This window comes from Leopardus geoffroyi, chromosome D4 (assembly GCF_018350155.1).
Source record: "Leopardus geoffroyi isolate Oge1 chromosome D4, O.geoffroyi_Oge1_pat1.0, whole genome shotgun sequence".
Lineage (NCBI taxonomy): Eukaryota > Metazoa > Chordata > Mammalia > Carnivora > Felidae > Leopardus > Leopardus geoffroyi.
The window spans coordinates 87,122,075-87,146,428 of record NC_059342.1 but is presented as its reverse complement, the minus strand read 5'-3'; the positions used below and the strand labels follow the sequence as shown (position 1 = coordinate 87,146,428).

Below are 24,354 nucleotides of genomic sequence, written 5' to 3'. Positions count from 1 at the left end.
CATGTTTTCTGAGTGCAAACCACTTTGAGCCTGGCCAGCATTGGCCACTTTATTTTTAAAATTTTTTTTAAGTTTACTTATTTATTTATTTATTTATTGAGAGAGCAGGAGCAGGGGAGGGGCAGAGAGAAAAGGAGAGAGAGAATCCCAAGCAGGCTCTGCACTGCACCCAACCTGGAGCTCTAACTCACAAACCACGAGACCATGACCTGAGCCAGTCGCTTAACTGACTGAGCTATCTAGGCGCCCCTGACCACTTTTTTCTTAAGGGCAATACCCAGGGGTGCCTGGGTTCCTCAGTAGGTTGAGCATCTGACTTTGGCTCAGGTGATCTCTCATGGGGCACGCTGTTCTCAGCACAGAGCCTGCTTTGGATCTTCTGCCCCCCTCCGGCCCTCCTCCACCCACACTCTCTCTCAAAAATAAATTAACCCAGAGAACAAATAATCCAGTGAAGAAATGGGCAAAAGACATGAATAGACACTTTTCAAAAGAAGACATCCATCCAGATGGCTAACATACATGAAAAAATGCTCAGCATCCCTCATCATCAGGGAAATACAAATCAAAACCACACTGAGATACCACCTCACACAGTCAGAATGGCTAAAATTAATAACCTTGGCAACAACAGGTGTTGGCGAGGATGCAGAGAAAGAATCTCTTTTGCACTGTTGGTGGGAATGCAAAGTGGTGCAGTCACTCTGGAAAACAGTATGGAGGTTCCTCAAAAAGTTAAAAATAGGGGGCGCCTGGTGGGTCAGTCAGTTAAGTGTCCGACTTCGGCTCAGGTCATGATCTCGTGGTTTGTGAGTTCAAGCCCCACGTTGGGCTCTGCGCTGACAGCTCCTGCTTCGGATTCTGTGCCTCCCTCCCTCTCTGTGGTTCTTCCCCACTCACGCTCTGTCTCTCTGTCTCTCTCTCTCTCCCAAAAATGAATAAACATTAAAAAAAATTTTTTTAATTAAAAATAAAAATGTATGATCAAATAAACACTAAAGGAGCCACCATTCAGCTTTAAGAAATAAGAGATTAAAAATGTTGTAGGGGCACCTGGCTGACTCAGTCAGTAGAGCATGCGACTCTTGATCTCGGGGTCATGAGTCCAAGGCCCATGTTGGGGGTGGGGGTACTTAAAACATCTTTTTTTTTGTTTTAAACCAGTAGACATTATCTCAAAATGTTAATATGACCATCTTATTTTCCCTGTTCTATTTTTCCCAATGTCAACAATGAATGTGAGCTTCTTTTGTTAGTTAGAAACAACCACAGTTGGGGAAGCCAGCCATCAGCCCCAGCATTGGGCCCCCACCCTGCCAGCAGCTCACAGCGGAGGGAGACCCCTGAGTGTCCCCCACCCCCACCACCCGGGGCTTAGGCTCCAGCCTCTCCATTTGCCCAAGGGCCTGATTACCAGTTCTTTCCATCCAGGAGCATCTCCTCCAGGGCCCTGATGCAACTGCCACAGCCCTGCCCTGGGGAGAAGGAACCTGTGCTCCAGAGTGGGCCTGGCTTTTCCTTTCAAGTTTTGGGTGGAGCTGGGAGAGAAAATTCTCCCAGGCCTTATCAAGGCTTGCTCCTCTTAGACCCTTTGGCCAAGACCCTCACTGGCCCTGCCCCTCGGATGGCCTCCAGTCTCACTGAGAGTATTGATTCTGCAGCTGTCCAAACCAGTGGTTCTCAAAGTCTCCACTCCAACAGCATCAGCATCACCGCGGAACTTGGTAGAGATGCAAACCTTGGACCCCACCCTGGACCTAGGGAACCAGACAGTCTCGGGATGGGGCTCAGCAACCTGCGTTTTAACAAGTTCTGTGGGTGATTCAGGTATACTCCAGAGTCTGAGAACCACTTTCCGGACCCTCAGACTTGGAGGGCGAATCTAGTCATGGCTCTTCATTTTACAGAGGAGGAAACTGCAGGGTTTTAAGCGAGGAGAAGGGACCCGGCTCAAGTGGCAAAGGTGAAAGTGAAAGTTAGATGATCTGTTTCCAGAGACCACCCCCCACTCTCCTCTGACTCAGGCAGACCTCCTTAGCCCATCTGGATCCACTTTGTCACTGTCTGGAGGGTTGCCGTGAAGCCAGCAACTGTCAGTGCACCCTTCCCACTGTGCCAGGGACGGTGCTCACCTGCATGAGCTCAGCAAAGCCTCGCAACACCCAGTGAGCTCGGCATGAATGCTAACCCCATTTTACAGAGCTGAAAACTGAGGCCAGAGAAAGCTCATTACATTTGCCCAAGGTCACAGGGTTAGAAAGTGCAGACATAACTCAAACCAGCTTTCTCTCCTACACACACACACACAAACACACACACACACACAGCCCCAGGGGCCTATGTTACGGCCAGCAGGAGCACACTGAGGTTTGCAGAGACTGCCGCCTTCAGGGAGGGCTCTTCCCCAGTGCCTACAATTCAGCTGAAAAACCAGCAAGGAGACAGAAATTTCCCTGAACAGGCAAAACAGTTGGCAAACAGCCAATGCCCCAAAGCTAACTGCCATTTACTCATAGGAAAGCCCTTTGTCTCTTGATTTGCAGACGATTGTACCAACCTTGCGGGGTGGGGTAGAGCAGATTAAAAGCAGTCCACCTCGAGGGAGTTATAGCAGACGCGGTTCCTGCCCACCGGCCCTCCTTCCCGCTCAGGTCACGATCTCACGGTTCGGTTCGTGGGTTCAGCTTAGGTCACCATCTCATGGTTCGTGGGTTCGAGCCCCAAGTTGGGCTCTGCACTGACAGTGAGGAACCTGCTTCGGATCCTCGGCTCTCTCTCTCTCTCTCTCTCTCTCTCTCTCTCTCTCGGCTCCTGCCCAGCACTGACAGTGAGGAACCTGCTTCGGATCCTCGGCTCTCTCTCTCTCTCTCTCTCTCTCTCTCTCTCTCTCGGCTCCTGCCCAGCACTGACAGTGAGGAACCTGCTTCGGATCCTCGGCTCTCTCTCTCTCTCTCTCTCTCTCTCTCGGCTCCTGCCCAGCTTGCACCCTCTCTCTCTCAAAAAGAAATGAACACTGAAAAAGAAAGAAAGAAACCATAATGTAACATATTAGGGAAGGTGTTCATGCTCAGTTTTGTATGAAACTTCCAAATAAAACATTTATACTGGTTAAAAGCAGACACAAGAGGCCACATACTATATGATTCCACCCACACGACGGTTGGGAAAAGGCACAACCACAGGGACAGAAAACAGATCTATGGTTTCAGGGGCTGGAGTTGGGAGGAGGGTACTGACGATAGGGGAATTTGGAGGGAAATGTACATATTCCACATCTTCATTGTCGTGGTGGTAACCTGACTGTTTACATTTGTCAAAGATCATCAAACTCAACTTTTTTTTTTAAGCTTCTTTATTTATTTTTGAGCCAGGGGCAGGAGGGGCAGAGAAAGGGAGAGAGAAAATCCCAAGCAGGCTCAACGCTGCCAGCGGGGAGTCCGACACCAGGCTCAAATCCACAAGCCGGTGAGATCACCAACCACCTGAGCTGACGTCAGACGCTTAACCGACTGAGCCCCTCAGACGCCCCTCATCGGCATCGATTTTACTGTGTGTTGATTTAGCGGGAGTTCCCAGAGCAGTCAGCTCCTCGGAATCAGGAATCACCCGGGGTGGTTTCGTTCAGAAAGTCACGCCTCACCCACAGCCTACCTGGTGGGGGGGGGGGAGGGGGTGCAGAGGGAGTGGGATGAGTCAGTAATCTGCATTTAACAAGCTCCCCAGGTAACCAGTGGGGGTGGGGGGGGGGGAAGGCGTGTGTGTGTGTGTGTGTGTGTGTGTGTGTGTGGTTTGGGGCCAGGACTTCTGGGTCAGGACGGGATTCCAAGCTTCCATCTGCAGCCCAGACCTGAACCCTGAATCTCAGGCTCGTACAAGCCAACAACCACGTGATGTCTGCACCGGAATCCTGACCGGCACCCCGAAACCAGCCCCACCCACAGTCTTCTCCATCTGAATTGATGACAGGTCCATTCCTCCAGAAATTCAGGCCCAACGCTTCGACATCATCCTCAATTCCTCTTTCTCTGTCTTGTCATTTAGTTTTAATTTCATTATCCTAAACTTAGCCCTTGCACCAACACGGCCCCGAAGACGTGTCGTGAGAGCACGAAGGCACAGAGTGGTGCCAGCAGCTGGGGGCGGGAGGGGTGCCCTCCGGAGACAAAGCACAGACCAGCCTGTCAGCGCTGTCCACGCCCTGCAGTGATGATGTTGCTGGTCTTGCCATGCCTGGACCCGAGGCACTCCATGGCTTCCACGACATCTGTGCCCTCTTTCACCCTGCCAAGGACCACCTGCTTGCCATCCCAGCTGGGCAGTGCAGATGAAAACCTGGGGACTAGTTGTGCTGCGCCCAGCATTTGCCATGGGAGAGATGTCAGGAATACATTCTCAACATCAAATTTCTCCCTGTAGGTGGACGTTCCCCAGTCCTCAGAGCGTGCAAGTTTTCTGCTGTCTTGGGAACTTCTACAAACAGCTTGAAGGAGGTGCGGCCCAAGGGCTCAAGAGCACAGTGGGCTTGACCATGGCTAGGCAGCACAGGGAGGCTCTGGGTGTCCATATCTGCAACCTCCTATCCTGCCTTAGAAATTCTGTCGGTTCTGCCTTATTACCACCCCACTGCTAGTGAACACCCCGGGCTGATGCATCGTTGTATTGCAATGGGTTCCTGGCTCCCTGGGCCCACCTACAGTTTATTCTCAGTACAGTAGCCAGGGTGATCATGTTAAAATAAGTTAGACTGTGTCGTTTCTTTCTTTTTTTTTTTTTAAGAAGATTTTTTTTTTAAAGTTTATTTATTTTGTGAGAGAGAGGCAGAGAGATAGAATCCCAAGCAGGTGCCACACTGTCAGCACGGAGCCTGACGCAGGGCTCGAACCCACAAACTTCAAGATCATGATCTGAGCTGAAATCAAGAGTTGGACGCTCAACTGACTAAGCCACCCAGGTGCCCCAGACCATGTCGTTTCTTGGCCTCAAACCCTCTGGGGGCTCCCGGTTCCAGAGTAAAAGCCAGAAGGACCTCCAAGGCCCTCCTTGCTCTGGCTCTGACTTTGGCTCTATCATCTCTAGGCTCTGGCTCCTTCTTGCTCACTCTGCTCCAGGCACACTGGCTTCCTTGCTGTCTTTTAAACCTGCCAGTCCTGCTCCTGCCTCAGGACCTTTGCACATGCTGTTCCCCTAGTCTGAAATGGGCTTCTTTCAGATATCCCCACAGCTTGCCCCCTCACCTCTGAGCCTTTGGTCAAATGTGAACTTCTCAGACCATACTTTTTTTTTTTTTTTTTTAATGCTTGTTTGTTTTTGAGGGAGAGAGACAGAGAGTGAGCGGGGGAGGGGCAGAAAGAGAGGGAGATACAGAATCCAAAGCAGGCTGCAGGCTGCAGGCTCCAGGCTCTGAGTTGTCAGCACAGAGCTGCTGCGGGCCTCAAATCCACAAACTGCAAGATCGTGACCTGAGCTGAAGGACGCTCAAATCGACTGAACCACCCAGGCGCCCCATTCTCAGACCATACTTGATGTCTCCTTCCTCATTTTGCTCTACCACTCTCTAATATTTACTTATTTATTTTTGTCTATCTCCCTCCCAAAATGTCAGCTGCACCAGGCCAGGGATTTTTTGGCTACTTTTATTCACTGCTGTACCCCTAATGCCTAAACCTGGCCCATAAGAGGGGCTCTATAAATGATTATTTTAATGAGCGAAGGCGACACCTCAAGCCTGGAGGGGAAAAGTGACTTGCCAAGGTCATAGTCATCTGAAATCAATGGCTTTCACTCTTGGAACAAAGCACCAATCCTATAGCTTTCACCCAAAGTCCTTCTCACAGACATTCCAGGTCCTGGGACCAAAGCCAGGCCAGCCGGCTAGATATCCCAGCCAGGGTAGAACCAGCCTCAGGGGGCGTCTGTCCAACTCTGCCAGGGCCCTGGTGCTTCCACAACCAAGTCAAGGAGCTGCCAGGGGAGAGGGGCTCCCCTGACAAAGGAAACCTAGGCATGCCAGTGCCAGTCTTGTGCTGGTGGAGGCCAAGGCAGCCACGGCCAAGGCAAGGAGCCGCCGCCCTATGCCCTCCAGCTGCCTGAGTGCAGGCACTGGAGACGGCTGCTGGGCCCAGAAGCCAGACCCTGTGAAGGGCAGGTGGAGAGGGAGGAAGGCCAGCAGTTCTAAGCAGAAGAGCAGAAGACGCGGAGCTGCTGTGCGTAGCCCGGCAGCACAGGGAGGCGATTCCAAGTGCCCCAGGCTCCCTTCCCCATTGCTGGCTCCGTCCCAGCAGAGGGCGCCCCTGGCCCACAAGGTCCACATTCTGCTTTCTTTCGCCCTCTGGCGGCCACGCTGGTTAGGGCCAGAGGGGAGTCTTGGATCGTCCCACCTCTCCCAGGGGAAGGGTGGCAACTGCACAGGTGAAGATTCAAAGGGAAGGAGGCTCAGCAGCCCCGGGTCTGGGCGCACCGCCCCCCCCCCGCCCCCCGCCCAGCAGGGTGAGGCCAGTGATGCCCACGACAGCCCCAAAGGGTGAGCATTCACTGTGGGCGGGGCAGGGCCATTCCATACCCACCCGGCCACGACACTTCCCTTCCATGTCCATTTCACCACCAGACTAAGACCCAGGGAGGGATGGCATCCACACCAGATCACCAGGCAAGGAGATGGTCATGCCCAGTCAGCCTGACTCCTCCTCCAGGCTGCCTTCCTCTCTCTGCTTCTCCAACTGCTCAGCCATGACACCTCCACACAGGCACCCTTGGTGGGAACCCTTCCCTCCCAGACCTCGTGACACACAAAGAGGCTCATCCAGGAGTTAGACATATAAAGTGCACATACCAGCTGGCTTTTATTGAGGGCCGACCATGTGCTGGGCACCAAGTCTGCAAGGGCCCTCCTCTCACCCCCCCTGTACTTCCCACTGGCCAGGGGAGAGGGTGGGCCCAGGCAGGCGAGACCCAGGCGTCGAGTGGGGAGGGGACTGAGGTGGAGGTAGAAGATGGCAGAGGGGCCCCAGCAGTTGGGTCCGCGGGGAAGGCAGGGCTCCTGGTGTCGGCCCAGCTTGGAACTGAAGGCTGGGGAGCCCCCCACCTTCCCCCCCACCCCGGATCCTGAGTCAGGAGGGTGAGAGGGCCTGGGAGCCCTGCCCTTTTGCTACGTGAACTTCGGGGAAGGGGACCCATCTCTGAGTGGTTTCTCCCCACATAAGGTGGGGCCAGAGGGCAGAGTGGCCATGCCTAAGGTGACAGTCGGGTCTCTATGGGGTCTGTGGCTTCTGGTGGCGGCTCCTGCCAGCGATCTCCAGGTCCGCTCCCTGGCCAGCTGCGGCCTGCTCCTGAGAGCTCTTCTGGAGTCACTGCCTGATCCTGGTGGGACAGAAGGGGCGAGAAGAGAGAAAGAGAAAGAACGGGAGTGGGATGTGCAGAGGCAGAGACAGGAGAAGACACAGAGAAGGTCCGAGAGACAGAGACAGGCAGGGAGAGAAAGCTTGAGGTGGACACAGAAATGCAGGGAGCCACACGCAGAGACAGAGCGGGAGGGAGGGAGGGAGGGAGGGCGAGAGGGAGGGAGGGGAGAAGGCAGGCTGAGAAGGGGAACACAGAGACCCAGACGCAGTCAGCCTGCGGGGGAGAGAAAACCGAGGCACACGGGCGGAATGTGGGGGGGGGGGTGCTCTTCCCAGCCCCGCCCTCACCTAGAGCTCGTCCCGGGGGTGGTGGGGGTGGAGACTGTGCCCGCTGCTGCCAGCCAGGTCCAGGGGGGGGCCACGCAGCGTCTTGTGAGAGCCACTCCAGCTGATGATGCGGCCGCTATCATCGTCCCAGGGTGAGGATGTCTCCGTGTCGCTGAGCCACTCGGCGTCCCCTGCGTAGTGGGTGGGAGCAGCGAGCAGGGGCCGCGCAGAGAAGGCACGCAGGTCCCGTGGCCAGAAGTGCGCCTTGTACTGCTCACTGTGAGGCGGGGGGAAGGCTCAGGAGGGCTGAGGTGGGGTCCCTGCCTGGAGCCCGGGCACCTCACCTGCCCGAAGCCCCTCACTGCCCTCCCCCTCAAGACCTCACGACAAACTCCAGAAGCAGAGTTTCTGTCGTCTCCATTTTCCAGACGGGGAAACTGAGGCTCAGAACAGAGAAGTGGCTTGACTAAAAACCACACGGCAGCACAAAGTTTACACCTCGGTTGGTCTGACTCCAAAGCTAGGCTGGGCTACTCCTTGGTGACCTCGCATTAGTGACTCAGCCTCGCCAGCCTCAGTCTCCCCAGCCGCCCAGCGAGGGGACTTCATGCTTGTGGAGGTAGGCTCCCCGGGGTCAGGTGACCCTGCCCTGCCCCCACCGGAGACTCACTTGGGGTGCTGGTCAAACATGATGGGTAGGAACTCGTCCACAGGCAGCATTCGGCGCAGGGGCTGGGAGGCCAGCAGCTTGCGAGCACCCGCCAGGCTCAAGACATACGCCAGCGTCCAGTAGGAGTACCCGGCCACCACCAGGTGTGGCAGCCCCCCCACGGCTGCCTCTTCCTCAGGGTTCACCTGCTTCCGGCCCAGGTAGCTATGGGCGACACCAAGGGGCCCGGGAGTCACTGTAGGTCCTAGGGTGTCAGAGGACCCCTTCCCCAGTTGCATCCCACAGGCCAGGCTCGGTGGGGAGGCCGTCCCTCTCCCCTGCCCCTGGAGGCGCAGGCTGCCTACATCAGGTCCCACAGGAGCTTCTCTGCCTCCACCTCCTCCATAAGCCGCTCCAGTCGCCCCCTGAAGTTGCTCTCAAAGCGCACATCGTCCTCAAACACTAGGACCTGGGCCAGGCCCCTGGCAGCCACCTGTGGTGTGGGGGAAGGGGACACAACACAGGGGGATGGCTCTTTAGATTCAGGCTGTCCCCTTCCACCTGCCTGACGATGACTGACTCTCCCTGGCCTGAGTTATATGCCAAAGGTTCAGCCCTGGCCATGTCAGTCACTCAGCTGCTCCAAAGCCTGCTGGGGCTCCCACCGCCTGGGGACTGAAATTCCAACATCTCGCTCTGGCATTCAAGGCCCCCCAGGCCCCCTCCCCTGAGGTAGAATCTTCAAGTAGAATCATGACAGCCATCATAACCTTTGCTGTATTCACAGAGCGCTGCCATACCCCAGGGGCCACAGAACTACTGCTTATCCCAGGGACCCTCGAGAGGCAGGACACACGACGTCCCTGTACTGTAGTAAGGAGACGGAGACACAGGGAGGTACGACCACTTGTCCAAGGACACAGCCCGTAGCAGAACTGGGATCTGAACCTTCATCTACTGGACTCCAGGCCTAGTTCCTCACCAGGCTTTTCTGAAGAAAGACCCTAGCCCCCACGATCCCTAAGAAAAAGTACTTTTTGTAACTTCTGGAAATGTGAAAAGAACATGAAATCAGCACAGTCAACGGTGAAATAGAAATCACGTTCAGAGACAGTCTCAATCTGCTCAGAGACAGAGGGAGACAAACAGAAATATGAGCTCACATGCACATATTTTGGCTGCAGTAGAAAATAAAAACAAGAAGTGGGCCTGGGTGCTGCCTCCTGGAGGGGGCACCGTCCCCTTGCAGGGCCAGTCCCCTCGTCCCTCCTCAGTGGCCAGGCAGTGACCTCTCACTGGTGCCCATACTGGCAGCCCTAAGCTGAGCCCTCCTGGCCAAGTCCCAGGCCTTTTTTCTTCCCACTTCGGAACATACAGTTCCTTCCTGCCTCAGGGCCTTTGCTCCACTGTTTTCCTCTGCCCAGAAGGCTCTTCTCACTGCCCTTCAATGCCACCCTGACCCCACATCAGTCCAGGAATCTAGGCTGGTCCACACTCTAGGACAAGCCTGTACATCTACCCTCCATGGCAAGCTTGGTTCTTCCTCGGTTTCTGTGCCCTCCTCTGGTCCCTGAGCTCCAAGAGAATCAGAAAGGCCTTTTTTTTTTTTTGGTTTGTCTCTGTATTCTCAGAACAGAATATCTCCTAGCACACAGGAGGTGCTCAACAGAGATGACAGAATGAATAAGGTACAGGGATGAACACAGTTTAAAGCTGCAGGCCAGGTCTTGGGGCGCCTGGGTGGCTCAATCGGTTAAGCGTCAGACTTCAGCTCAGGTCATGATCTTACGGTTCGTGAGCTCAAGCCCTGCGTCGGGCTCTGTGCTGACAGCTCAGAGCCTGGAGCCTATTTTGGATTCTGTGTGTCTCTCTCTCTCTCTCTGACCCTTGCCCACTCACACTCTGTCTCTCTCTCTCAAAAATAAATAAGCATTAAAAAAAATTAAAAACAAAAAAGCTGCCGGCCAGGTTTTTAAAAATATATGAATTCACCCACGGATTCCTTTGGGTGCTGAGCACAGAGCAGTGAGTAGGGTGGCCCCGCTCTGCTTGTGGGGGGTGTGGGCCAAAAGGGGGTTCCTCACCTCCTCCCAGATGGAGTAGTGGCTGAGGAAGCAGCCCACCTCGCCCTTGGTCAGTGTGCGGCCTGAGTAGGGGTCCTGGTAGCCAGGGAGCAGGTCCACGCCGAGGCTCCTCATGATACTGCTGTTGAGTGTCCTGAGGGAGACGGGACTAATGGGGTACGGGGTGCCTGCCAGGGACCCATCCAGGGGCGCCTCGCCTGTGCCTGTTGGGGGCATCCTGGAGTTTAGTTTGAAGGAGATGTCAGCCTTGTTACTGCTTCATGTGGCCTGAAGCTGTCAGTAGATGTTCCCAGAATGAATGTGGGGAACACGGTGTCTACTCTTTGGGCAGACGCCCAGGGAAAAGATGGACATCCTACCATCTGAAGGGCAGGGGGTGGGGGTGGGAGTGGGGGTGGGGGTGTAAGTGGCAAACAGCAGTGGGCAAGTGCAGCCGTGTGACCTCTGGTTTCCCAGGGCCACACAACTGGCCCGCTCCCACCCCCACCCATCAGGGACCTACGTCCAAGATGGAAAAGAATAGCCTGATAATAATAAAGACGCCTAACTTTTGGAATACTTACTATGTGTCAGGCCCTGTGCAAAATCCTCACTGAGCCCTTACAAGTCCTAAAAGGGAGACACAATTGTCTTGCCATTCACACAGCGGGGCTGAGAGGTGGCGGTAACTTGCCAGAGGTCACCCAGCTGGTAAGTGACAGAGCTGGAGCGCAAGCCTCGGGGCTCCAGATTCTGGGCCTTAGCCACCGTACTCTCCTCCCTCCAGTAGGCTGAAGGAGGCATTCCTGTCCTATCGGGGTCTGCCCTGGGATTCTCTATGACACAATGACTCAGGCCCTGTTTGAGTACCTCCTGGGACAGCTAACACTCAATTCATTTGTCTGCTCTCCCCATTCCTAGGGGGCTCCAAGGGACCACACTGCTCCCTCAGCTGCCCAGGGCCCCACCCCCAGGGAGACTCACCGGCCATCCACAGCATCCACCACGCGTCCAGATATCTCCATCTCCCAGAGCGAGCTTAGCATGCGCTCCCGGCGGTCGGGCCGGCGGGCCAGGCTGATGACAAAGACCTGGAGGAGGAAGGGGAGGTGGGTGCAGAGTCGGGGGTGGGTGCAGAGGGAGGGGAGAGCCCACCCACCTCTTCACCCCGCTCCTGTGGGCTGAGGGGACTTACCTCATCAAACCCCATTTTGCTGGGTTTCTTTGGGGGCCGGGACACGTGAGCTGAGGCCCACATGGGGGGCCCGTCCACTGCAGAAGAAAAGTACCCCCTAATCATGAATCCCTACTGGCTCTTGTCAGCAGTGACCCTGGAGTCCTAGCCCCCCACTTCATTTTTGCCCCCTCGGCAGAACACCCAGCAGGAAGAGCCCTCAGAGATCATAGGATTCACCTGCCTTCATTGTAGAGATGGGGACAATGAGGCCCAGCGGGGAAAAGGACTTGCCCAGAGACGAGGAATGAATTAGAGGTAAGGCTGAGACCCCAAGCCCACTGCCCAGTCAGGTCCAGGGCCTGGGAGAAGGGGCACAGGGGGTGGCAGGGAACAGTGGCGGCCGGCTAGCACCTCATCTCCCAGCCCTCACCTAGCGCCTCCAAGATCAGGTGGATGAAGTTGACCTTCTCGTCCTCCAGCCCCTGGTGGGATTTCACAGGCACGTTCATGTACCCATAACGGTGCTCGTTGCACACGTGGACCGCGACTCCTGTGGAGAGAGGCTGGGTGGGTGCTGCAGGCGGGGCAGGGCTCTCAGAACCCAAAGCACGTGTCTTCTTGGGAACTCAGTGTCCCAACCGTGGGGCTGGAGGGAGAAAGGGCTTTACTCAAACAGTATCTAAGGGACCCTTCTGCTGAGATGGTTTATTCATTCAACAGATGTGTCTAGAGTACCAGCTGGGTGCTGGGGGATGGTGGTGAGCATCCTGGGGAGGGAGGAGCAGACAAACTCCCACCTGACCACAGCCGTCGGGCCAGGCCAGCCCCACCCGCTAAAGCTCCCCCACCTATGCCCGTCCCTGCTGCCCCGCCTGGATCCAGCACCATCACCTTGTGCCCAGACCCCTCTAAGCAACCCCACACCTCCTGCCCCGCCCGCGCTGCCCTCCACCTTTTCTATTTCTTCAATATTTGTCACCTTTATTGTAATTACTTATTTCCCTTTTATCTCATATGGACTGCGAGCTCTTCAGCGACAGGCGCACAGTATTTACTTAAAAGTCAACCCCATGCCCAGCAGGGAGCACAGAGCCTGGTCCAGAGCAGGGACTCAGTAGCTGGGCGCCGGAAGCCTGAATGATACAGACAAAACCCCAGTACAAAATTCCTTCCAGCGGCTGCCCCTTGAAACAGCGGTAGCCTTGGAAAAGCAAGGGAACACTTCTGCTTCTTCTCATGGATTCTCCATGACTGTTTTCCCTTCGCTCACTTTTTGCACTTGGTAAGGTTTCCTGTCTTGCCTGTCTGCAACGGACTCCAATACCCCTTGCATGAAAAAGCCAATTACCACACTTTCCCCTCTGGCCACAGTTGGCAGCCCACTTGCCCACGTACGGCACTTCTGGATCAGATGGTCACTTCTCATTCTCCCCGAATTAGTCTCTTCTTAAGATTCTCTTTTCAACGCTGGTGTCTCTGTCTCACTCCCATCTCTGACTCTTTCTCAGGACTGGATTTAGCCCAATTCAGCCCAAACACTCTCCAGTAATTTCCATTTTAAAAATAATGCCAACATCAGACTGTTCCTGGCTGCCCAATGTTCTCAGGCTAAAGACCAGATGCTTGCTGGTCAGGTCCACATAGGCTGGCCCCTGCCTCAGCCTGTACCATGTCTCCCTCACTTATTAGGGTCCTGTCACCTGCCTTCTTACGTTCCCTGCTACCACAGGGCCTTTGCACTTGCCGGTCCCATTGCCTGAAATGCTCTTTCTTGCTCTTGTTGATGCTTTCCCATATTTTAGATCTCAGCCTCAAAGTTCATACCCTCCAGGAAGCCTTCCCTGACCAGATCTATTCTGGTCTAAGCTCCCTGAGCACCTAGAATCAAGAAACATTCCTTCCTGTCATGGCTGTGATTGCACATTGATTTGTGAGCTCCTTGGACTGACTGGACTGGAGGTTCCAGGAGGGCAGAGGCTGCCTGAGTTTACTCACCACTGTCTCCCCAGTGCCTGGCACATGGTAGGTGCTCCATAAACATTTGCCTAATGAACCAATACGTGAAAGTGCCAGGAATCCAGAAGAAGGACATCTAGCCTACTGGCACAGCGGGCTCAAGAAAGGCTACGACCTGGACCAACAAGAGTTTAACAGGATGAATTGGAGACTGGAGAAGGGTGTGCAAAGCAGAGGGAACAGCATGTGCAAAGGCCCAGAGGCCTCCGGGAATGCTCACAGAGAGCTGGTCCTCACCAGCAGCCTGGCAGGAGTAGGCGAAGACGATGATATCGTCGAAAGGCCAGGTGTAGTTGGGGTGAGGGGGGTAGAAGGCGAGTTGGGCTGCTCCCTCAGCCCGCAAGGATACCAGGAAGGTGGAATGGACCATGGGGACACGGAAGCAGCCCCGGCGTTGGCGGTTCTTGGTGGGGAAGTAGTCGGCTGTGCGGCGGTAATAGCCCTGGGGAAAAGGGTTGCTCTGAGCTATGACAGCGGCCCGTCCTCCCCAGAGCACTGCTCCCCCGCCATGGCCCACAGACCTGAGGCCTCCATCCCAGCCTTACCTGGGGGGTGATCCCACACCAGAAATTGGAGTAGTAGGTCTGGGAGTCCAGCATGGGGGCCACCACGGGCAGCCGCTGCTCTATCAGAAGCCTCAGTGTCTGGTTGTTGGTCAGAATGTTGTCTGTATCTGCAAACTTTTGGGAGGTGGCTGTCACAGGTCCCAGCCTTGTCTGGGCTACACCCCCAAGGATTCACTGAGTGGGATCCCTCTGGATTGCCAGAGACCCCACATATCTCCTGGGATCCGAAGGGTTTCCGTTAGAAAGTTCGAACCTATAAACAAGGTAAGTTTGTTTCTGGACCAAGGATCTAGTCTGGAGCACTGGTTCATGGATTGGGTCCAGGGGTTAAACCCGAGTTGCTGATCTAAGAACTTTACTTAAACATTTTTTAATGTTTATTTATATTTTTGAGAGAGATAGGGGTGCCTGGGTGGCTCAGTCGGTTGCACGTCTGGCTCTTGGTTTCAACTCAGGTCATGATCTCATGATTTTATGGGTTCAAGCCCCGCATCGGGCTCTGCGCTGGCAGCATGGAGCCTGCTTGGGATTCTCTCTCTCCCTCTCTATCTGCCCTTCCCCCACTCACACTGTCTCTATCTCTCTCAAAAATAAATAAACTTAGAAAAAATATATATTTTTGAGAGAGAAAGAGCATGAGCAGGGAAGGGACAGAGAGAGACGGAAACAGAATCTGAAGCAGGCTTCAGGCTCTCAGCTGTCGAGAGGAGCTCATCAGCTCAGAACCTGATGCAGGGTTCGAACTCCCAAACTGTGAGATCATGACCTGAGCCAAAATGAGACGCTTAACTCACTGAGCCACCCAGGTGCCCCGTGAGAACTTTATTTTATATCTGACTTAGGGAGTAGAGTCAAAGACCTACTCTGAGTTCTAGTCCAGGGAACCAGGCTCAGTTTACACTCTGGGCTCTAGGAATCTAGGCTCAGTATATACCCTGCAATCTGTCTCAGGGATCCGGGCTTAGTAGCTAATGTGAACTCAAACATGGGGATTCAAGCTCAATATCTGGTCTGGGTTCTGACCCAGGTTGCTAGCTGGAGGGTCCAGCCTACAGGTTTGTCAAGTCACAGCAAGATATCTATCAGGGACTGATACCGCCGCCTGAGGGTATCTCCATCGTAGCCAGGCTTTCTTACCAGGATGTAGTCAGCCCCCCAGTCCCTGGCAAAGGTCAGGGCTTCCTGTTTCAACTCCATCAGAAACTGGTGCCTTTCTTTGGTCCAGTGCTTGGGACCCTCTTCATCTGGGTAGGACCTGAGAGGGTAAAGAGACGAGATGTTCCCCTGGGGCAGGTACATGTGGTCCTCGTCTCTGCAGAGCAGCGGACAGAGCCCTGGCCTGAAGGCTGTGGCTTGGGGCTGTCCCCTTTCCTCTCTAGGTTATAGCTATTGCCCATCTCCCCAAGAACCTTGCCCCTGAGATCACCACCTGGGCGCCCCCTCAGGCCTCCAGACCACAGCTGCATAGTCATCACCCACAGCGGCTAGCCACTCCTGCAGCATCTGTGTGGTGTTGTCCGTGTTGTGGTCAGTGGCACACCTGGGGACACGGGAGGAAGAAGGGTGAGGGGGCGGAGCCACGGAGGAGCCAAACCCCGAGGCAGCCGTGACCCCTGGAGCACCAGCACCTGAGAGGCTAGACCCTTGGGTGCTGCAGCGGAAGGAGGTGTGCTACAGAGTAAGGCAAGCAGCCGGGTCCCAGTCACAGGTCTGTGACCCACTGCGGGACCTCAGGCAAGTCCCATCGGTCCCTGGGCTTCACTTTCTGCCTCTGTAACTGTAAGCTGTCCTGCGTGGCTCATGGGCTAAGACAACAGGATACGAATCCATTTGAAAGAAAAAGTACCTCAACTCTGAGGAACACACCTGCCACGTGCCCCCGATACCTTCCGTTCTCGCCAGGAGACAGGTCAGTCTCTTCCCCGTCTCAGGACTGGACAGAAGAGCTGCTGCCTCCCCTGCCCGAAAGTTGTAATAAGGACCAAGCCATACTCTGAACATCCCCTGAGAAGGGCTGATGGGACGGAGCTCCCTTACCACAGAGCATAACCTCTCCTCTGTGAAAGGGACTCCCAGGACAGAGGGGGACGCAGAGGGCTCAGCCAAGACCCCAGGTTTTAGGTGATCCTGCCCCTTTAAGCCGGTTCCCCAGAAGTGAGGACTAACTACGTGTCACGTCTCGGAGGGGTGGGAACTAACTAACTCCCAAACTGTGGTCATTGTGGGCCGCCTCCCCAGGCCACGCTCCACCCCAAGCCCAACTTTGGTGTGTTGTGGGGGGTAGTTTGTCATTTCTCTCGGTTTATCCCCAACCTCAGCTTGGGACTCCTCCCTGTTCTGGTTTCCACAGACTGTGGCCTCTGATTCCAGCGCCCTGTGGGGACGGCTGGGGGAGAGATTCTAGGGAAGGGGCTCTGCCCTCGGATGGCAGGACCCACACCCTCCACAGAGAGGCTGGGACCAGCCCAGAGAAGGAGCAGTTCTGACCCCTCTGCAGAGCAGCATGGAACCAGACTGATAGCACCCTCACCTGCTCCCCAGGATCCCCCAGTCCTGCTGATCTCTGCCACGTGGGGACCCAGGGAAGGCCAGCTGTTCCTGTCTGCTCCACTCCAGGTCAAGCCAGTCACAGGGCCCACGGGGCTTGAGTTTGGGCTCTGAAGCTAGGGCAAGAGGACCCCACTTAAACCCAGAGGAGGTCCCCATTGGAGGAGTAGGGGCCGGGGTGAGTGTTTCGGGGTCAACCTAAGTCCTCAGAGGTCAGTCCGCAGAGCCAAGGGGATAAGGGGTTCTTTCCAGGGGCTCGCGACTGCGGAGGGCCTGTCTGCCAGGGGAGGGGCCTGTCTGGGTGGTGTCTGGACGAGCAGACGAGCCCATCTGGGGTGGAGGCTGTCCGTGGGACCCGGGGGTACATGCCCAGAGGGTGCCAATGCCCAGTCTCTCTCACCAGAGGGCCAGCCTGGCCCGGGGGTAGTCCAGCCGCTCCAGCGCGCCCAGGTAGTGGGGCAGTGAGTGCTCGGCATTGCGGGCCAGGATGGTAAGGACCACGGCGGGCAGCGGTGGCTCCACGACTCCCGCGGCCTGGAGCCTCGCCCCCAGCAGGAGCAGCAGCTGGAGCAGCGGGGCGGCGGGGGCGGCGCGCATAGCTGGCGCTCGGGCGGCGGCGGCGGCAGCGGCCCCCGGGGCTCTGGCCCGGCCGAGGGGAGTGGGCGGTGCGGCCGGGGCGGGGCGGGGCCCGGGGCCGGGGCGGGGCCGAGGCGGCCGGAGAGGGTGGGGGGAGCGTACCCCCGAAGAGTGGGCTCCCCCTCCCACCCGCTACGCGCCGATTCTCAAGTGCCCTCTCCTCCGCCAGGGGCAGCGGAGGACCAGGGCCCGGAGACCCGCCGCACTCGCGACCCAGGGGCAGCGCCCTCCCGGCTGGGCGCCGGCGGGGGGAAGGGAGGCAGAGGGGAGGGTCCCGGGGGACGGCATCCGAGCCGCCCCGGTGCCTGAGAACGCCCCACTCCGAAGCCCGGAGCGTTCAGCCCCGGAATCCGGCTCCACTGAACGTCCGGCGCCCCTGAGTCCGGAATCCCTGGCCACCCATCTGACCCTCGGACCCCAGTCGCAGCCCCGCGGGGCGGGACCGACCGGCCGCGGCCCTAGCCGGGCTCCCCAGTTCCCGCCCCGCCCCCGCCCCCGCCCCCGGGCGCCCTCTGGCGGGCCCATGCGGAACTTCTCAGACCTGCGCGGCGACTCCCGGCTTGGGGGGCGGGGCGGGGGTCTCCCGGCCCTGGGCGCGCCATCCAGCTGCGTCCCGAGCGCTGCTTCTTCCACGCGTCGTCGTCCTCGCCTCCGCCGCCCGCGCCGGCGGTGCTCCGGCCCTTTAAGAGAGCAAAGCTACTCTCAGGCTAAGTGTAGAGCTAGGGGTAGCCCCAGAGCCCGCACCTTGACCCAGCCACGTACGAAGCAGGAGGTATAGCCTCCCCTGGGGCAGAGTCGGGGTCCTGAGGCCCCAGCTGAGATGGGAAGGGGGCTCCAGCTTCTCTTAGGAGAGGGCAGGAAAGGGAGGCACCAGCGGCACCAGAGGAGGCACCAGCGGCAGGTTCCAGCTCAGTATCACTTTCTCTGGTCCACCTCTGGTCCTCCTCTGGGTGGGTTTGCAAGGAATGAATGCACTCCAAGCTTCTCTTGGCATGGAGCCTGGCCCCGGAAGAATTGCTGGGGCTGAAAGACAGCACTGGAGAAGAAGCCAAGCTCCCCTTCCATTCACCCCCCCCTCCCCACCGTAAAGGCCTACTTTCCTATGGCTCCTTTGGGTCTCCCTTCAGTCTCTTTCCAGGGTCAGGGAAGAGGGCTAAGCCTATACACACTAACTCTGCTGAGGGGGGAAGGGTGGGGAACCAGCAAGGAATGGACTTGCCTGAAGATGGGGCAACCTGTGGGGGCATTGAACCCTGGAGTCCCGGTCTCCAGCCCCACTCCAAAGCTTCTAGGTGGCTAGTGGTCCTACAATGAAAGGTCTGAGGTCCTCTGGGAGAGTCCCTTCCCTTGCATGGTAGCCTCTGGCCAGAAGGCACTCCCAGCCCCAGAGTGGGGATTCCGTTTCTAAAAGGAAGCAGTGTGCCCCTCCTCTCCCATCCTGGAGTCATCCCAGAGCCTCTGTCCATCCTGCTGGTCACAGGGGTTTCCAAATTCTTCTCCAGCCTCAACTCCTCCTCCTCAATTCTCCTCCTTCTCCTCTGAATGCATTGACCCCTCCCATTGTCCCTTTCCTCTCTCCCCAGTCCATCAAGTGATCCAGCCTGTCACTGACTCCCTTGCCTGTGGGTTCTCCCATCAACCCTGCCTGGGGAAAACCCTATAACCATCTTGCTTTTCGGCATGTTGGGGCTACTGCAGACAGGATTTCCACTCTCCACTGGACTCTGACCAGGCCCAACGGTCCATTTCCCCTGTGCTGCTCCTGCCTCCTCTCCTCAGTGGCACGTCACAGCTTCTGCAATCTCTGCTCCAGGAGGATCTCCCTGATACTTTTTGGAGAAAAGAGAAGCCCTCACCTGGGAGCTCTCATTTCCAGCCTGCAAACCTCCATCCCCTTCCCCCAAGCCTACTGCAGCTCTCACTGCCTGGTACCACGGGAAGAGGTACCCCCTCCTCAGGATGGAAAGGCCCCTAAGCTCTAAATACCCTTGCCCTTCCTGGAATCATCAGCCTCCCTCTCTTCTGGGTGCTTCCTTTGACATTCCAAAGGACTTGAATCTCCCCCAGTTTAAAACAGGAAAACACCAAGCTGTTTGCAGGCCCCCAGCCACGGTCTTATCTCTCTCTCTCCCTCCAAACCCCTTGAACTAGGATCTGTGCTTTGCTTCAAGGGTCCCTTCCTCATCTCCGTTCCACCAAACTGCTCCTGCCAAGACCAGAGTCCTCCTGGCCACTCCCCACAAAGGATATTACCTCCTCAACCAAGAAGAGGGTTCTCTTCAGCAGCTGACCACGTGGGCCACTCTGTCTTTCTGGAAAACCGCAAGTGTCTCCACTACCCATTTGGACCCACATTCTGTGTGTGTGTGTGTGTGTGTGTGTGTGTGTGTGTGTGTGTGTGTGTTAAACTCCACACTCAGGGGTAGGGCTCAGCCTTACAACCTTGAGATCAAGAGTCACATGTTCTGCCGACTGAGCCAGCCACGTGCCCCAAGATTCCATTTGCTCAAAACAGAACTCTACCCTTTCCCCCAACATCTCCCCCTCTGGTGGCCTCCCCAATTTAGAGAATGGTACCTCTGCCACCTAGTCCTTCAGGCTGGAGAGCTGGGTGTCACTGATGCCGCATCCCTCTTTCAACCTACTCCATCACCTCATCCTGGCAAAACCACCTCCTCGATATCCCTGGCACTTGGCCACCTCTTTCCTTCTGCTCTGCCGCTCGACCGGTGTGCCCGTACCACTCACCTGGCCCACAGCATCTCCCAGAGACCTGCCCCCCACACTTTCTCCCTAGAAACCATTCTGCCCTCAGCCACTCTTTCTAAATGCCCTGGGTTAACACCCTTCAGGGACTGTGCACTGCCCTCAGTATAGGGCTCAAACCCCTCACAGAGCAGCGAGGCCCTGCGTGGCCTATGTGACACTTCTCTGACTCCTCTGACCTCCCCTCTCCTCTAATCTGCTCAAGCCGATTTGGACTACGTACAGTTTTCCTGAACACTCCATGCGTTAGGACTGTCCCACATCCTTTTGTTTGTTTGTTTTTTCTCCGCCTGAACTTCTATAGGCCCTCCTGTCTCAGCCTTCAACTAACTTCCTCTGGAAAACCTTCCCCATGTCATGTCTGGGGGACTTACCCTGCCATGGCATCCTATATAATCCCATTCATTCAGCAAGTATTTATGGGCACACAGTGCATAGGACAATCTCTGCTTCTAGGGTGCTCGCATTCTGGTGAGGGCACAGACAGGAAACAAACTGATAAACCAATAGTTTCAAAGAATAGTAGTGCTATGAACAAAGTAAAACCAGGTCATAAGAACAGAGAGTAGCTGGGGGCGGGGGGCAACATCGAGGTTATTTCAGGGCACAAGGGGAGCCTGCTGAGGGCAGTTCTAGCAGAAGAGTTTTCCACCTGGAGGGGACAGGTTGGGCCAAGATCCTGCGGGGGGAACAAGCAAGGAGGCCAGTGGTTGGAGCCCAGGGAGCAAGGGAGTGTGGGAAGAGGTGAGGACCACCCAGGGCCTTAAAGCTGCATCAGGATTTTGGATGTGTTTTAAGTGCAACAGGAGGACACTTGGGAGTGCCTGGGGGGCTCAGTACGTTGAGTATCCAAGTTTGGCTCAGGTCATGATATCACAGTTCCTGAGTTCGAGTCCCGCATCGGGCTCTGTGCTGACCCCTCAGAGCCTGGACCTTGCTTCAGATTCTGTGTCTCCCTCTCTCTCTCTGCCCCTCCTCACACTCACGCTCACACTTAAGAGAGAGAGACATCTCTCTTAAAAGTAAACACTAAAAATTAAAAAAAAAAAAAAAAAAAAAGGAAGACATTGGAGAGGGTAAGCAGAGAAGTGATGTGATAATGCCTTAAAAAATTGCTCTGGCTGCCACGCAGAGGGTGGGCCAGGGGGGCAAGGAGGGAAGGAGGAGATCACACTCAGAGAGACAGATGACAGTGGGCAGAGAGCAGACGCACTATGGAGGCAGAGCCCCTGCCTTGTGGGATTCCATGCGGGAGGCAGAGTGAGGAATCTGGGTGACTCGGGGCTTGCAGCTGGACTGGCTGGTGGGCTAGTTACTGACCGGGGAAGACCTGAGATGAAGCTGGTGGACTGTGACTCGAGGTCTGTCTGGACCTTCTTTCGAGCTGCCTTTTAGACTCCCAGGTGGGAAGATCACATGCCAGACCCTCCTGGCTGTCAGTTCTGAGGCGGGGACCCGTCCATCTCGTTTACCTTTTTTTTTTTTAATTTTTTTTTCAACGTTTATTTATTTTTGGGACAGAGAGAGACAGAGCATGAACGGGGGAGGGGCAGAGAGAGAGAGGGAGACACAGAATCGGAAACAGGCTCCAGGTTCTGAGCCATCAGCCCAGAGCCCGACGCGGGGGCTCGAACTCACGGACCGCGGGATCGTGACCTGGCTGAAGTCGGACGCTTAACCGACTGCGCCACCCAGGCGCCCCTCGTTTACCATTTTATCCCCAGCCCTAGAGCAGGGCCAGCCGGACCTAAGGTGGGCTCTCAGTAGAAATATGGTGGGTCACGGACTGAGATGGGCTGATCATGCACCTGTACTTCCACTAATTTTTTTTGCCCCCAGATATAATAACAGGACATCCTCTACAGAGGTAATAGCGGGCCAGATCCACAGAAATGCTAAAGCAGTGGTTGTCGGAGCATGGTCCCCAGACCAGCCAGCATCAGCCGCACCTGGACATTGTTACACATGCAAATTCCTAGGCCCCTCCCCACACCCACAGAGTCAGAAACTGTGGGAGCGGACGTTAAAGCCACAAGGCTGCCAGGCGGTTTTGACGCGGGCTAAACTTTGAAGCTGCTGTTCTATGGGGCCTATGGCCTCATTCTCGGGGTCATGTAGACTCTATGCCTGGGAAAAAACAAAACAAAACAAAAGATGGTTTGGGCCCTTCTTGCTGAATAGGTCCAGACCACCCTGGGCCAACATTTAACTGGGCTCTGGGCTACCCAGACCCCACCCGGACTCCCAGAATCCTCACACCCATCCCTCAGCCATTGTGGTTCTGGGCAGAGCCAGGTGGTGGCGCCAGCGCCTTAGGCTTCAGTCTGGCTTTGGGAGCTAGAGACCCCGGAAGAATTGTCCCCCTCCCCTGCGCCTTCTTCCCCGCTGGGAGCCTCTGCTCCAAGGCCTGTCCGCTGGCAAAGGCTTTGCAGGATGGCCTTCATCAGGGAGAGGGGCGCTGAGGCTGGCACACCCAAGGTAGGGGCCGACCCCCTCTTCCTGCAGGTTAGGAAGGTGGGCTAGAGAAGCCCCCTTGGTCAGAAAGAAACTAGGGGTGTCTGGCCTGTGGACTTGGGGGTCAGAAGCCCAGGCAGGTGGCTCTGGTCCAGTGGACTCTGGTTACACCCGTGTTAACCCTCCGCCTACCCTGCCCAACCTCATGTGAGGTCTCAGGTGCTTCTTCCCTGCCAACGGGTGGGGGCAGCCTGGGGGAACCCCAGGGCCCAGACAGAGCCTCAAGGTTGGGGGTCCTCACAGCCTGGCAGCCAAGCAAGCTAGGAACAGGGGCCCACGGCAGGGAGGTTGCTTGGATGGAGCTCTTACCAGCTGCCAGCTTCACGTCTCCTGGGTTGGGGGCTCTCTGGGCCCCTGTCCTGCTTTGTGGCCAAAGGAGCCCAGCATCCTGGCCAGAGGAGGGGCCCATGCCCTGCTTCTGGTCCTGGGTGCAGCTCGGTAGACAGGAGTCCAGGAGACCCGCCTGTGCTCCTTCCTAGCTCAGTTCCGAGCCCGGTTCCAAGAGGACCCAGGGCTGAGTGCAGGCTCGACCCCCATCGGCTCCCCTGCCCCTCATCTTTCCTCTTTGAGGGGAGACTGAGACCCCTTGCCCAGCTGGAGTCACTCTGCCCATTCTGCTTAGACCTAGCATACCTTGGCCTCTGCTCCAAGAATCCGCCCACACCCTCTCATCTCCAGGGGTCCCACCCAACGCCCACACCCACTCCAGAGGACCACCCTCTCCCTCTTGGCCATGCCCTCATCTCCCAGGACCCCAGATGTGGAGCTGTCCTCCTCTGAGGCTCTGCCTCTGTCCTCAGGAAGCTGGGGCTAGGCCAGCTGTTTTCCCCGGGTAGCCAGCTGTTTTGCCCATCAGGAAGCAGCTCTGCGAAAATTGTTGCTGTGGCTGGGGCTGCAGCGTGGCAGCCCCACTGGGCCAGGGCCTGGGAGCTGTTAACTCCTCTGGGCCCAGCCAGCTCCTTCCTACATCCACCACCCCAGCCCCCACCCCGCGGGAGTAGCCTGTTGCAAGACTTCCAGAGACCCCCCAAGAAGACCAAGCCTTGCTATGCCCACCCCCTCAACAGCTGCTAACCTGACATCCCCTCCTCTCATCGGAGCCTTGTCCTCAGGTGACCCCAGGTGAGAGGAAGTTTCAAAGGGACAAATTTGTTCAGAATAATAACAATAGTAATAAGAATAATAATAGCTATCATTAACTGCTGTGTGCCAGGCATTGTGCTAAGGCATTATCTAGTTTAATTTTCACCACATCCCTGTGACGTCGGGAATGTTTTCATTTTACAGATGAGGAAACTGAGGCAATGGCCAGTGTAAGTTGCTTGCCTGAGCCCAAGCAGAATTGGCGTTTGAAACTGGTCTGCCTGCCGCTATCCGGCCAGTCCTGGTGGTTCTGGCTGCTGTTGCTATTTAAGTTTCTCCCTGAGCTCCTTGCCTGCCGCACTCCCCCCGACCCCACCAGGAAAGGTATCTGGGTATCGGTAGCACCATCTGTGAAATGGGATCACTGATGGGCGGAGTTACCACCAGCTCCCGGAGCCATGCCAGGCTCTGTGCTCAATACCTTCCAAGTATTTATTAGTAGATCATTCCTCTGGGTGGCTGCGGGTCAGCCTGGGCTAGAATCCCGGCTTTGCTGTTCTTGGCATCCTGGCTTTGGGCAAGTGACTTTACATCTCAGTGTCACGGTCCAAAACTGGAAAATGGACGTGAGAACAATATTCTGTGTCTTTGATTTTGTTGTGAAAGGATGGTG

The 24,354-nt window shown here is 56.2% G+C and overlaps 2 protein-coding genes and 1 long non-coding RNA gene across 7 annotated transcripts; 1 reads left to right on the top strand and 2 right to left on the bottom strand.

The window, feature by feature from the left end:
* Positions 1-386: 386 nt before the first annotated feature.
* Positions 387-23,329, bottom strand: LOC123592493 (translation initiation factor IF-2-like). 3 transcript variants are annotated; one of them, XR_006709805.1, is made up of 4 exons: positions 22,908-23,329; positions 21,795-22,211; positions 21,094-21,556; positions 387-415 (listed from the first exon to the last, which is right to left on the bottom strand). XR_006709805.1 is itself a non-coding variant. In XM_045467555.1 (2 exons), the coding sequence occupies exons 1-2, from the start codon at positions 23,005-23,007 to the stop codon at positions 17,451-17,453; spliced, it is 648 nt and encodes a 215-aa protein (XP_045323511.1). In that variant the 5' UTR covers positions 23,008-23,329; the 3' UTR covers positions 17,449-17,450. The 3 variants fall into 3 exon arrangements, 1 of the variants encoding a protein (XP_045323511.1); XM_045467555.1 differs by lacking the exons at positions 387-415; positions 21,094-21,556; positions 21,795-22,211 and adding an exon at positions 17,449-17,998; XR_006709806.1 differs by lacking the exons at positions 387-415; positions 21,094-21,556; positions 21,795-22,211 and adding an exon at positions 20,263-20,552.
* CERCAM (cerebral endothelial cell adhesion molecule) lies at positions 6,816-17,346 on the bottom strand. 3 transcript variants are annotated; one of them, XM_045467553.1, is made up of 14 exons: positions 17,083-17,184; positions 16,022-16,093; positions 15,565-15,675; positions 15,273-15,390; positions 14,115-14,249; positions 13,807-14,011; positions 11,984-12,103; positions 11,572-11,648; positions 11,361-11,467; positions 10,398-10,530; positions 8,679-8,806; positions 8,335-8,538; positions 7,686-7,941; positions 6,816-7,356 (listed from the first exon to the last, which is right to left on the bottom strand). In XM_045467553.1, the coding sequence occupies exons 3-13, from the start codon at positions 15,636-15,638 to the stop codon at positions 7,686-7,688; spliced, it is 1,557 nt and encodes a 518-aa protein (XP_045323509.1). In that variant the 5' UTR covers positions 15,639-15,675; positions 16,022-16,093; positions 17,083-17,184; the 3' UTR covers positions 6,816-7,356. The 3 variants fall into 3 exon arrangements, with proteins under 3 accessions (XP_045323509.1, XP_045323508.1, XP_045323506.1); XM_045467552.1 differs by lacking the exon at positions 16,022-16,093 and having other exon boundaries at positions 6,816-7,477; positions 17,083-17,346; XM_045467550.1 differs by lacking the exon at positions 16,022-16,093 and having other exon boundaries at positions 17,083-17,346.
* On the top strand, positions 22,179-24,317 carry LOC123592495. Its single transcript, XR_006709807.1, has 2 exons — positions 22,179-22,562; positions 23,886-24,317. It is a non-coding gene; the product is annotated as an uncharacterized LOC123592495 (long non-coding RNA).
* Positions 24,318-24,354: the final 37 nt, after the last annotated feature.

Coding starts and splice junctions, on each gene's coding strand:
- CERCAM (XM_045467552.1), bottom strand. CDS start 17,279: ATGCGCGCCGCCCCCGCCGCCCCGCTGCTCCAGCTGCTGCTCCTGCTG. Junction 15,391..15,564: donor AGGCCTGAGGGGGCGCCCAG/GTGGTGATCTCA, acceptor TTACCCTCTCAG/GTCCTACCCAGATGAAGAGG. Junction 8,539..8,678: donor AAGCTCCTGTGGGACCTGAT/GTAGGCAGCCTG, acceptor TGTCGCCCATAG/CTACCTGGGCCGGAAGCAGG.
- LOC123592493 (XM_045467555.1), bottom strand. CDS start 23,007: ATGGGCCCCTCCTCTGGCCAGGATGCTGGGCTCCTTTGGCCACAAAGC. Junction 17,999..22,907: donor AGACGTGAAGCTGGCAGCTG/GTAAGAGCTCCA, acceptor GCTCTCTTAAAG/GGCCGGAGCACCGCCGGCGC.